General features: G+C 45.3%; 1 protein-coding gene across 4 annotated transcripts in view; it reads right to left on the reverse strand.

The window, feature by feature from the left end:
• The window catches only part of Prkn (parkin RBR E3 ubiquitin protein ligase), a 1202830-nt gene that overhangs the window by 520490 nt on the left and 668476 nt on the right, over positions 1-13864 (reverse strand). For all 4 annotated transcript variants that reach the window (XM_041680301.1, XM_041680299.1, XM_041680302.1 and 1 more), the window contains exon 6: positions 6184-6299. In XM_041680301.1, the coding sequence (XP_041536235.1) occupies positions 6184-6299 (116 nt within the window). The remainder of the gene's footprint in view (positions 1-6183; positions 6300-13864) is intronic.

Here is a 13864-nt window from a genome sequence, read left to right on the forward strand (position 1 = left end):
CCAGGAAGTCCCGAGGATGCTGCAGCTCCCATCAGAGAACTACAGGGTTCACAGCGGGAGAGCGGAAGGTCACTGGCTGGCATTAAAACTGACATGGTTCACATTCCAAAGTATCAATGGAGATAAAATATTTCTTCTGTGTTTTCATAAGGAACTGACCCTGAACAATATGCCTTAGTAATCTGTCTCTTAGGGCTCAGATTTCAGAATTGGACTTTCCTTCATTCCTACCAGCGCCTAAAGACTCCGCCGTGATCTCGTGTTTATTTATGGTTTCATTTGTCATCTGGAACATTCCATTACATATTGAAGAGACTGTTATTCGTTTGTTTGTTTTGTTTTTGAGAACATGAAAGGCTTGGGAAACTATAGCCGTGAAAGTGTGAGGACCTGAGTTCAAACCCCAGAACCCACATAGATGGCGGAGAGATGACTTGGTAGTTGAGCACTTGCTGTTCTTCCGGAGCATCTTGGTTTGTCCCCAGCACCTACAGAAGGATTCACGAGCATCTGCAGCTCCAGCTTCAAGGGATCTGACACCCTCTTCTGGACTCCATGGGTACCAGGCACACATGTGGTACACAGAACATACATACAGCAAAACACTCATACACATAAAATAAAAATGGATAGTCATTTAAAAAGAAAAAACTTTTAAGTTTATAATCCCGGCACAGGGCAAGAGGGGACACAGATTCTCTGGGGCTTCCAGGCCAGCTGGCCCAGACTGTTGGCCACAGGGAGTCAGAAACATGCTGATTTTTTTCTGATAAATGGTAAATGATGCCCAAGGAACTCCCCCTAGGCTGTCCTCTGGCTCCCATGCACAGGGAAATACATGTGCAGAGGAATCAGTGCACACACAGACACGTAAATATTCTCTATAAAAAGAATGTGCTGTTTATTGCACTGTGTGGAACATTTACTTTGCTCCACGTCTGCAGATGCTAAAGCCTTCGGAGGCCAAGGCTGGTGCTGGTCACTGCAGAGAGGATAAGCATGGTTGCACATAAGACAGATTCGGACCTTGCCCCGAGCAGCCTGCAGTTGCATGGAGCCCACACGCTGAACGGCAGCTCTGCTCTCTCCAGTTCTGACCACTCACAAAGGTGAGAACTCTGGACTGTCTCTGGCTTTTCCCTGCCTCTGACCCCAGCTTGACTACTTTCCCCTTCTACATGAGAAACCACCTCCCAGCATTTCAGGGAGACTCGTCTTTCACTCACAGAGAAAACCCAGCCCTGTGAGTGAGAACGAGGAGAGGTCACAGCAAAATCCATGAAAACCACAAGGCCTTCAGTAGGTTAGATGGCTGAACAGATATTGTTTGTCACTACTAGAGGTAAATCTTTAAAAACCTTAGACTCAAATTCTCCTCTATTAAAATAGAAACCCAAGGAGCTGGGGAGATAGCTCGGCAGTTAAAGCACCGGCTGCTCCTCCAGAGGTCCTGGGTTCAATTCCCAGCACCTACATGGTGGTTCACAGCTGTCTGTAGTGAGATCTGGTGGCCTCTTCTGGCCTGTAGGCATACATGCAGTCAAAACACTGTAGACATGATAATTATATAAATCTTTGGGGGAAAAAATGGAAACCCAAATGACTTTCAAGGACTGAAACTGAGAAGCCCATGCTCATGAAGTGCTACCTGTCAGTCTCGGGAGAGAGCACGTGACTGAGAACATCTGGCTCATGAAGTGCTACATGTCAGTCTCGGGAGGGAGCAGGTGACTGAGAACGTCTGGCTCATCAAGTGCTGCCTGTCAGTCTCAGTCTCGGGAGAGAGCAGGTGACTGAGAACGTCTGGCTCATGAAGTGCTACATGTCAGTCTCGGGAGAGAGCAGGTGACTGAGAACGTCTGGCTCATCAAGTGCTGCCTGTCAGTCTCAGTCTCGGGAGAGAGCAGGTGACTGAGAACGTCTGGCAGTGCTTGCTGAAGAGAACAGGCTATAGAGGCTCCCTGACAAGAGTGTGTCAGCATGGGTATGCTGTACTTTCTCAAGAAATCTTCACAAAAGAGAGCGCTAGAATTTGGGGCTGGAGCGATGCTCAGTGTGGCCGAGCACTTGATGCTCTTGCACGGGACTAGAGTGTGATCTCCAGGACCTACAGTTCACAAGTACCGGGAACTCAGGCTCCAAGAACTCTACCGCCCTCTTCTGACTCCTGGGGCCACCTGCACAGAGACGCACAAAACTACACATAGACGTGCATGCACACACGTGAGAGAAACACACACTTAAACAGAAGAGAAGCGATGGGATCTACACCCATGAGGAGTGACACTCAGTGCCCACTTGAGTTGGAGGAGGCATCTTTGAGGTCTCCTCTTTATCCTCGCTGCTCTACAGCACTCGCCGAATTGTTGACATAGAGATGTGTATTCTCCATCCACTCAATCATGCCATTTGCTTCTCTCTGTGATATAATTGTGGTATCATTCACCCAATGAGTCATGTCATTTGCTTTTCCCTTCAATCCAAGGGAGCACGAATACAACAAAAACACTCCCCCTCCCCGTTCCTGAAGGTGCATTGGCCCTGCTTCATTCAGCACATGACAGCAGGCACACTGCTGGGGACTCGAAGGAGAAGCACAAAGCTCCATGATCACAAACGAGGGCCCCAAGGCTCTGAGGTGCAAAAACTCCCATCGGGTTTTCATTGCAGTCACAGAGTCCTTTGATGAAATAAGTCACAAGAAACAGCACAGTGGGCTTGGCCTTGAGTTCCTGGATAAACTCTTAGCTACCACTCGACCATGGAATATTAAGAAAGGGTTACAATGGTCGAGGTTTCTATATAGTGCTTTGAAATAAGATAAAGAATTTGATTTTGACTCACAACTTACTGCAAAGTTTGGTCTAACCAGAAGAAAACCATGACCTGAGAAGAGAAGCTGAAGACATATTGGATGGATCCATAGGGAATGCCGGGAAGATCCCTGTGTGAGGGAATGAACGCTGCCAAAGGAGAGCTAAATCACTGTCCCAAGGAGCAAGAGTATGGGCTTTGAGATAAATCTCTGCTAATCTCCAGGCCTGAGTAAATCTTTGCAGTATGCAATCCATGGTAGCTTTGCTTCAGTGAGTGAGTGGATTTGAAGGCAAGAAAATCATGACACTGTGTATTATCAAATGGCAATGACACCAAAACAGCGAGCCCTAGAAGTCTCGAGTGCCACGTCTTGGATCTAATGTCATGCCGGGAGCTGGTTATTACGGTGTGTTTCTGGCAGGTTAAATTTTGGCTGTGCAAACATGGCTGCCTTTTACTTTGTCCACAGCACTGAAAATGCAGCAGGGATGAGTGGATGCACACGGCAGCTCGCTAGGCATCGGACAGCACTGGGGACTAGGGAGTTCTGTTTTTCCATGCTGCTATGGAACCAACACAAAGATAAAGCAAACTCTGGAAGGCAGGAAGAAAAGAGAACACGTTCAAATCTGTATTTCATTACGGCTCTTGTTTATATCTCCTAGAAGATGTAAAAATTTGAAGTAAAGTCCACAGGAATCAATTATGATTTGGGGTCAGGATAAGGATTATGGTCAAACACAAATTTAAAAGACAAAACCCCATACTACAAAGACAGACAGAGCAGAGTTGGGGCTGGTGCACTGGAGAGGTTCGGTGCTGAGAAAGTTCGGAACTGTTTTCTCACAACAAAAATATGCACATATGCAAATAAGACCAGCTTGAGTCCACTTACCCTTTTACAAAACCAAGTAATTATGACAAAGCTACTTTATCAATGGTCTGGACAAAACTGAGAACATTCTCAGAGAATGAAATCATGCTGGAGAGCCCATCCCCCGCCCCCCAACACAGAAAGTCACCTTGAAGCGGTATAATTTAAGAAAATCAGTTTGCAAGTGCGCAGAAAGAATTTAAAGCTGTCTGTCTTCATCAGCCTGCTCCCACCCAACACCCTGCGCTCAGGGAAAAACGTGCAGTCAGTGAGTTTATGCTTGAATAGAATGGCTTCTTCTCCACGGCGCCAAGGATGGATGCATAGACAGACGATGTGATCATCACTCCATGTTTGGATACAGTCTCATGAAGATTCATTTATTGCTGTGTGTGCGTGTGTGTGTGTGTGTGTGTGTGTGTGTGTGTGTGTGCATCCTTGTGCACACACATGTTCGTGCATTCCATGTTCTGAGTGAATGTGGAGGTCAGAGTACAACTGTGGAGTTGGTTCTCTCCTTCAACTGAGGCTTGTGGGACTGACTTCACCTTGTTAGGCGTGTGTAACAAGTGCCTGTTTCTGCTGGGCCACCACACTCCCCCAAACAAAACATTATTAAAGGGGTAGGGGTACAATATAACCAAAGTACAGTGTGCGATGTTCAAGCCTTGGATGTCCCTACAAAGTCCTTTTCTCCATCCTTCCTTCAAGGTGTTCCTGGGGTTACAGAAGAGACTTCCTCCAATCTATGTACACACTGGAATTGGACTGAACGGTTGATTATATCCATTAAATCATATAGAGTAAGGTCAGAAAAAATTTTGATTTTGACAACATAACTTTTCCAACATTTATCTCTCCAAGTATCTTGAAGGTGGCTAACTTTGTTGCAGTGTTCACTATCAGACAGCATAAGCCTCTGTCACATTACTTATATCTATGCGTGTACGTGTGCGTGAGTGTGTGTGCACGTGTGTGTACGTGTCACCTGTGTGTATGGGAACCTTCAGAGACTAGAAGCAGGTGTCAGAAGCCCTGGCACTAGAGCTAGGGGTGGTTGTGAGCTGCCTTGTGGGTGCTGGGAACTGAACTCAGGTCCTCTGGAAGAGCAGCAAGTGCTCTTAATCACTGAGCCATCTCTCTGTGCCCCCCTCCCTCATATTCCAACTCCATCTTCGTCAATGCTGCCTGGTAGGCTGTGCTCAACTTACAGAAAAATGAATGTTTTGATTTTTTTCCTTTGAGAAACCAAAAGGTGATTTTAATTACTTGTTGCTATCGGAGGAGGTGAGCCCTCCCTTGTAGAACTGGCTGACTCCTTCCTGAAATGCTGGAAGCATTGTTTTGTCCTTTGAAAGTGCTTTCCATGTGCGACCATTTACCGTGCCAAAGTCAGGTGAAGCACAGCAGTGTGTGGGCACTGTTGTGGTGCTTCCTGCCAGAGTGGCTAAACACCAGGAGCAAGGAAAACGTGGTGGTGGAGACAGCTCAGTCAACAGCTGTTGCTAAAATACTTAGGCTTTGTTAAGCCAGTGTTAAAACTCAAAGGTAGCAAAGGATGGGAAGACCAAGCCAGGAGTATTGACGCCAACCATGAACTCATAAAGCAAATTCAAAGGACCATCTCATTCAGTCCCAAGGCTGAGCGGTGGAAACACAGAAGTGTCTGCCTATAAGCACAGAACAAGAGGTTTGGGGATTTTACTCAGTGACCCATTTTGGCATTTGATTAAAACATTCTTCCTAGTTGGGACTAAGTTCCCACGTTTGTGCGCTGGGCTTCTGAGTTAACCTTAGTACACACACCGAAGCTTCCTTCTTTATTCCCTACATCGGCAATGAGCAGGACTTGCCCTTTCCACTGCTCTCACTGCAGATCCCGGAGGTTCTGTTTCTCCTGCCAGACCTTGACTCCTAAACCAGAACCCACCTCCTTTGTGTTGCCCTTCCCTCTGCCACTGTTTCCTGCCTGACCTTGACTCCTAAACTGCAATTCACATCCAGTGTGTTCCCTCCATCATGCTCTCCACATCTTTCTTTCCTTTTATCCCCTGGGTTTTAATTAACTGGGCCCAGAATCAACTGCACAATTTCCTTTGGCTACAGGACTGTACCAGAAGCCCCCATACAAATGCCGACAGCTATGTGAAGTAACTCGAGTGTATGGAAGAGTTAGCAAGAATAAGTGATTTTCATAAATTGTTACTCCATCCCTAATGTTCACATTGTATTTTAAAGCTTACTGATATTAACGAGTTTACATTTCTGGATGAACTCAGACTACACTATGTTTAGGTGTTTCATTTCACATAGTTTAGTGCTCATATTTGACTACTTAACTAATCCAAGTAATTGGCCCTGTAAATAAGTTTACCACAGTAATGATATGCCCAGATTTGGTGGCATGGCTGAAATAGATGTGCACCGGGAGAGGCATTCGAGGAAGGAGGCTGGACAGCAGGACATGGTGGGCCTGCACCCGAGAGCCTTACCTGACATCTGTGCATGCTATGCAGGTGATGTTCCGGCTGTTAGTGGTGATCAGGTTCAAGGCTACAGATGTATCCTTGTCAGAGGTTGGGTGTGCTCCGCATTTAAAGAAAAACTCCTGGAAGAATGAGGGAAAAAATAATCACACATATGGATCTTGTCTGGTTATTTATCCCTTTCCAAACATTTTTGTGGTAAACAATCATTTGGGGGCAAGAGAAGAACTCTGTCACTAGGTATGAGTAGGGAACAAATCACCATCAGCTTTTGGAAGGAAAGAACAGCCTTGTCTGGTACAGAACTTAATGGAGGTGGGTCTTGTATCTTATCTGTTGCTTTCATTGGTTAACTAATAAAGAAAACTGCTTGGCCTGATAGGACAGAAAATTAGGTAGGCGGAGTAGACAGAACAGAATGCTGGGAGAAAGAAGCCGAGTCAGGCAGTCGCCATGATTCTCCCACTCCAGACAGATGCAGGGTAAGATCTTCCCTGGTAAGCCAGCTTGTGGTGTTACACAGATTATTAGAAATGGGTTAGATCAATATGTAAGAGCTAGCCAATAAGAGGCTGAAACTAATGGGCCAGGCAGTGTTTAAAAGAATACAGTTTCCATTTAATTATTTCGGGGCATAAGCTAGCCAGACGACCGGGAGCTGGGGCGGGAACAGGAGCTGGGGTGGTGAGGAAGCAACCCGTCGCTCTTTACAACAGAGTGGTACCCAACATGGGGCTAACTCCACTTAAAAACCTGAGAAAGCTTAAAAATAAGGGAGAGAGAGTTTAACACAGATTTTTGCTGTTTGTTGGTGGTGTGCCATAGAGAGATTTCCTGATTCGGCAACAGCAGCAGGAAAAAACTGGCTGTTTTAAAGCGGGGCTTCCTGGGGCTGTGCTGCCAGCGTGAACTCTGGCTTTAAAGCATTTCAATGGCTTTTATGGGACTGGATGTTTGTGTTCCCACTTGGGATCAGAAGGAGAGTGCTCTGAGACCTTGCAGATGGCTCAGCGCTCCCTGCCTGCACCTGGGCAGACAGCAGAATCAGGCTTAGGCAGGCGGAAGAGCATGGTGGATTCCTGCTGCCATACAGAGACGTGTTTTCAGACTGTGCAGTGCTCTGCGTGTCAGATTTGGCTGTAACTTGGATAAAAAGAGCTTCTGTGCTACATGCTCAGTTTCAGAATTAAACTGCTGACTGTGGCTCCAGTGTGGACTTGCTGTGTGCCTGGAACTGTGCTCAGCTCAGGGGCACCAAATGGATCTGAGGCAGGAGCGGTTGCTCCACACTGAACTGTGCTGGCCTCAGGCAGAAATGATCATAATTACCATAATAACAGCGCAGTTAAGGTTTAGACTGGGCAGGACACAGGCAGTACCGTATTACCTGTACATGGCGCAACTTAAGTTTTTAAGAACTGCTTAACATTTTAAAAAAATGCTCCCAGATAGTAAAAAAATTACAGATTCACAATAAAACAGATTCATACATAAAAGAACACAGTGTTGGATGAGTATATGTAGGCTTGAGAGAGAGAAAAAAATATAGAGAATAAAGTTAAAAGGGTAAAGTCTTTAAAGAGACAGAATGAAGTAAACTGATAGAGTAAAAATAAGCCACGTAAAAATGGAAAATTCACAGAGAGTCTGTATTATGTACTTTGTGTTTTCTTTAAAATTTTTGACTGTAAAGGAACTAAGTACAGAAAGACATTTCATTATATGGGCTACCAAACTAAGCCAGAATGGATATCATAAGGGTATTATGACTTCAGAATTTGGGTCTAAGGATATGATGCTTTGGAGAGGGTCTTCTTTTGTTTTCACAGAGGATGAGACCCTGTGGATTGTGTCTATCCCAATATGGTATGATAGACCACGCCCTCCTAAAAGGTTGCTGTGAATACCCTCAAAAAATTGCTTTGCTCAACTGCCAACTGAGATGAAACTTTTATACCATAAAAGACCTAAATAACAGCGCCCTCATTCAGCAGAAAGCAGTTTGGAGAGAAAAAACTGCGCCGATGCTCCCAAATATGGTTTATATATGTTCTTTTACATTTAAAGGCAGATATGATATAGATATGAATAATTTGCATTGGTATGGATTTTAAGGTCAATTTTGTTATATGTTTATGTATTTCTGATTTTGATTAAGGTATTGTGATTGTGTAGTTCATTTTTAAAATGTAAAGTATAATTAGGAAATATAGGTTGTTAGTGGATAATCATCGATAATAGTCAAGCTTGTAGTTATGTTAGTTAGATTTTCTAGATACACAGAGATATATTTCAGTTAGATAGGCATTCTTCATATCTTTCAAAGACTGCAAAATATGGCATTTAATGTTTTAATAATTTAAGGCTTTTCATGACAATGAGACACGTTTGCTCCTGGCAGCACCAATCTACTTCAAGAGGAAGATGGGCATTGAAGAGGCTCCTTATGGAGTTTGATAGCCATTTGGGCAAGAGAAACTGCTCTTGCCTGGACTGTTGCATAAACTGGACACAAGGAACTCACAGAGAGAGGACTGCTGAACTTGCCTAAAGGTGAGATGGTCTTTCGGGGTTCCTGATTCATGAAAGAGTCTGTGAGACATTCTTCAGGACACAGCAGAAAGTGACTGAACTGTCTTTGGAATTTTACTGCTTCATGGAAATGTCTGCTGGATACTATGGCTTGTAGGCCAAAGATGGATGCCCCAATGGTACAGAGGAACTTTGGGTGACTGTCCAGACAGCGAGATGTCTCTGTCATTTCTAGAGTTTTCTTATTTCTTGTTTACTTAGGTAATATTATATCCTTCTGAAGTCTTTGATGGAGTTGAAGAATAGTTAGTTATAGTTATAATTTTCCTTAGTTATGATAAAAGATAAAATATATATAAATATTGTAACTGTAATTCTTACTTGCTAACTGTTTTGTTATATTTCACTTTACTATGTTAAAGTGAAAGCCTTTCTTTTTTGTTTAAACAGAAAAAGGGGAAGTGATGGGGGAGAGTCTTCTGTTTTTTGTTTATTTCATTGGTTAAATAAAGAGACTGTCTCAGCCCTTTAATAGGACAGAAAATTAGGTAGGCGGAGTAAGCAGAACAGAATGCTAGGAGAAAGAAGCCGAGTCAGGCAGTCACCATGATTCTCCCACTCCAGACAGATGCAGGTTAAAATCTTTCCTGGTAAGCCAGCTTGTGGTGTTACACAGATTGTTAGAAATGGGTTAGATCAATATGTAAGAGCTAGCCAATAAGAGGCTGAAACTAATGGGCCAGGCAGTGTTTAAAAGAATACAGTTTCCGTGTAATTATTTCAGGGCATAAGCTAGCCAGGTGATCGGGAGCTGGGGTGGTGGGGAAGTGGCCGGTGGCTCCTTACAACAAGAACTGGTCAGTAATATCCTGAGCATCTGGGAGAAGCCCGGGACCTCTCTGCATGGTCACCTTGTCTGGTGTAGAACTGGGCAGTAATATCCTGAGCATCCCGGAGAACTCCGGGCCTTCTCTGCATGGTCACCTTGTCTGGTGTAGAACTGGGCAGTAATATCCTGAGCATCCTGGAGAACCCTGGGCCTTCTCTGCATGGTCACCTTGTCTGGTGCAGAACTAACTGGTCAGTAATATCCTGAGCATCCTGGAGAAGGCTGGGCCTTCTCTGCACGGTCACCTTGTCTGATGTAGAACTGGGCAATAATATCCTGAGCATCCCTGAGAACCCCAGGCCTTCTCTGCATGGTCACCTTGTCTGGTGCAGAACTAACTGGTCAGTAATATCCAGCATCCCGGAGAACCCCGGGCCTTCTCTGCGTGGTCACCTTGCAGGCAGCCTTACAACAGGAGCATGTGTACTTAGTGAAGGATCTGGGGAGCCAGAGGACTTAGGGTCACAAGTGCCATAATGGGTAATATTGATCACCAGCCTGACAGGACCCATCTAGCACTACCTAGGAGAGAGTGTGGCTGGCCCCATCCCACAAGCTGAGATCTAGGCTGAATAGAAAGGAGAAAGCAAGCAGAGTCAGCTTAGTCACTCTGCTCCTTGACTGTGGGTACAATGTGAGCCACTGCCTCAGAGGCCTGCAACTACAGCTTTCCCACTGGGAAGGACTCATTGCACACTGTGCGGGGACATACCCTTCCCTCTCAGCTGGCTTTGTCAGTGATTCTGTCTCAACAATAAAAAAAAGTAACAGGGAAGGGCACAGTGGAACTCACAGCTCACCCCTGGAGGGGAAGACAATGCGCACCTTCCCAGTGGAACTCACAAGCCACCCTGAGGTCTGACTGGCCAGCCCCAATGGTTGGCACCTGGATGCTCAAATAAGTTGGATCCCTTGTTGCTTTATCGCCTTTCCCAGCTGTGTCCCCCAACACACGCGTGTATTTTAGGGTGTTCTTTCCTGCCTCCACCCGCTCTCTTCTCACTCAGCTTCTTCTTCCCTAATTCTCACATTTCCTCTCAGGCTCCTTCTTTGTGTTGGGTCAGTGGTCACGCTGCTCCTTGTCTTTGGCCTTCTATGGAATCCCAGATTTTCTTTAGGGACAGATCACCTAAATGAGGTATTCATGGGTGGCATCTTCCCTCTTAACCGTGGACCTGACTACGGGATGCTCCAGATTTGACACAGGAATCATTTCCACTTTGTGGGCCAGAAGGTTTTCCTTTCATTTCTCTCCTTGGCATTGCATCCAGAGATGACGTGTGAGCCATAGATGGCACAGGTGGCAGAAGTAACTTCTCTTAATACAACTTGGTTTACAGGATATGTGGCAAGTTGGATTCTGCCTGGGTCACGAGCCATTAAGCACCTCAATGAACGGGTGCACAGATTCACCCTAGAATCTGGGTTCAAGTTCAGGGTGCCTGCAGGGTCCAGTGCATGAGTCCAAGTCCTCACTGCCTCATCATAGATACTCTATGGCCAATTGCTTTCCTTTTCTGCACACTGGATATGGTCTTACTCAGTGTTCAACTTCTGTAAAGAGACACCATGACCAAGGCAGCTCTTATAAAGGGGAAGCATTTAATTGGGGCTGGCTTATAATTTCAGAGGTTTCACAGGGTCAGTACCATCATGGCAGGAAGCATGGCAGCAGGCAGGCAGACAAGGTGCTGCAGAAGATGAGAGGTTTACATCCTGATCCCCGGGCAGCGGGACGAAAGAGACATTGGGCCTGGCTTGAGCTTTAGAAACTCCAGAGCCCACTCTCAATGAAATACTTCTTCCCATAAGGCCATGACCTCCTAATACCTACCAAGTGCTGCCACTGCCTAGTGACCACGTCTGTGCCTAGGGGGCCACTCTCACCCAAACCACCACAGACACCACTGTTTTCCCTCAACCATTTGAACGCTATAGATCCTTCAAGGTCAACCGAAGAATATTAAAAAAAGATTAAAACTTTACCTGGCCACATAAACAAAAGGTCTGAAGGACACGGCTGACCTGTGGAACAGACTGGGCTGCCTCCCACTGCCCTTTGCAGGCACTAGGGAAAAAAAATCCTCATCTCTAACATAAAGCAGCTCCCTCAAAAGAGCTGAGTTGGCAGGAACATCGAGGATGTTTCTCATATATAGATACATAGAAAGTACTTATATTTTTTCTTAGCTTGCAAAAACGTACTGGTAGACACTTAGATAACAATCACAAAATTGTTCTAACACTATATGAAACTCAGCCATATAAAAGCCAAAACCCTTATTACTGGGGGGCAGATGTTTATAGACAATATTCCACATTTAAAGATTTTTAAAAATTATGTTAATTCAAAGGGTATTATAAAACTAACGTAAAAAATTCCAGCTCTGCATATGAAGTATAATTCCAGCACGTTCTGTACCAATGTTCGCAAATGGTGGCTTTTCTATAGCATGACTAGTAAGAACTGGGAAACATCCAGGGTTTTGTCTAGCATGTAGCTGCCTACTTCATCTGCCTCTCCATGATGGAGTGGGCAGAAGACAATGGACAGGGCACGGAGCAGTGGGTGGGCCCAGCCGAGTGTCCCACTCCATGAGTGGTGGCAGGCAGCTGAGGACTCTGAGCTCAGGGAACCAGGATCTTTCTGAGGAGCTCTGAGGAAGCCTTCCTTTGCTACTGAAGGGGGCATTGTCTTGATTATTCAGGATAATTAGCAAAGCTGCCTTTGGCTCTGGAGGGAGACATTAGCTTCCTCTTCCAAGGTCATTAGCATTTTCCTGCAAAGATGGTCCAGGACAAAGGGTAGTTAATGGCTCTCTCTTGAGATGAGCAGAAGTGAGAAGCAAGCGACTGTCTCCCAGCAGTGCAAATGTCCTTTCTTCCAGGCTAATTAGCAGAGCGTGGTCTGGTTGGTCCCTCTTCTCTGCAGTCAGTGGGCTGAAGCTTCCCAGTCTACATTCAAAACCAACCAAACAACAACAGTTGGGCAAACCCATGAGTGGAGTCGGAGGAGGCTTTTCCAGCCCACCACCCTGGGTGTCTCTGAGAACTTACGGACAGAAGGGAAGCTCACAGCAGCCTGGTTCTGTGGGCAAATTCTTCCCTCATCTCACAAAGGCAGCCTCACAAATAAATGGCTGTGTTGGTGGCAAACTGAATTCTTTCACCTAATGGCTCTTCCACTGAGATCCATGTACACATTTCTGGAAGTTTTTATTATCCAAGAAGCTAAAGTCTGTGACAATGATTGGCTAGTTTTGTCTAGTTTCCAGATGATAGCCAAACTATTAAAAAGAAATAAATAAGGGCGAGCCTGAGAAAAACAAACCTTTAAAAAGAGTTCTTGGATTTATACTGCAGCTCTGCTGAATGTATCATCACCATGTTCTGCCTTCCTGCCATTGAACAAACATTCTGGATCCCGCAAAACCATTTTCCTCTAGGCCTTCACTATTTATACTGTTTGCTTACCCTTGACCCTGCCCAGCAGGAGGCTGCTGCCTTCCATTCACTGAGTTCTGGTGTTCACCTGACTTCCTATTCCAGACAGAGGAGATAGCTGGTCCTCTTCCCAGTTCACACCCTAATGGTGTGTCCACTCACGAGGGAAAATCTGGGTCTCTGCAGCTCAGGGGTCCAATGGGTGTTTAGTGGGCACCTCCTCTGCTCAATCCCTGGTTATATTATCTCTTTCCCTTAGCACTGCCTTTCACAAACAGAAGCAAACTGCAGCGGCCAGAATACAAAGGAGCATGCCACCCAGCTAAAGTGGAGGACTAGGAACCCAGCTATGCCGAAGCTTATAGGATCTGCAGCTACTCCATCAACCCAAGGACTATTTGATGGGTCCTCACTTACTGTAAAAATAACCAGCAAATGTCTCTAAAGCCTTTCTTCCCCAGCTCATTCAAACCTGAGAAAAGTATAAACAAGGCCTGTCTTCTCATTTCTCCAGGAATCTTGTAATAATTTTATTGAAAAACCTAAGTCTAAAATTTTATATTATTTGCCAATCATGTTTCCACATAAAATGCCATCTATCTGAATAAAAGCTAAGTCCTAGCTCAGTCTCCAACTCTGTTTTAATGAAATCCACAAAAGGAAAACTCTCTTTTCTATTAGTAAAATAGGAGGGAGCCCATGTTTCACAGGGAAGGTTGAAACAGTAGCATGGTTTGTGCCTAACCTGTATGGGGTGGCCCCTTGCTTGGCTCACACTCCTGCTAGGAGACTCGATGCTAAGGGGTAGTATTAATGGTGTGT

The sequence above is a fragment of the Microtus oregoni genome, unplaced genomic scaffold (assembly GCF_018167655.1).
Source record: "Microtus oregoni isolate MIOR12 unplaced genomic scaffold, Mior012 000033F_ref0000390, whole genome shotgun sequence".
Classification (NCBI taxonomy): Eukaryota; Metazoa; Chordata; class Mammalia; order Rodentia; family Cricetidae; genus Microtus; species Microtus oregoni.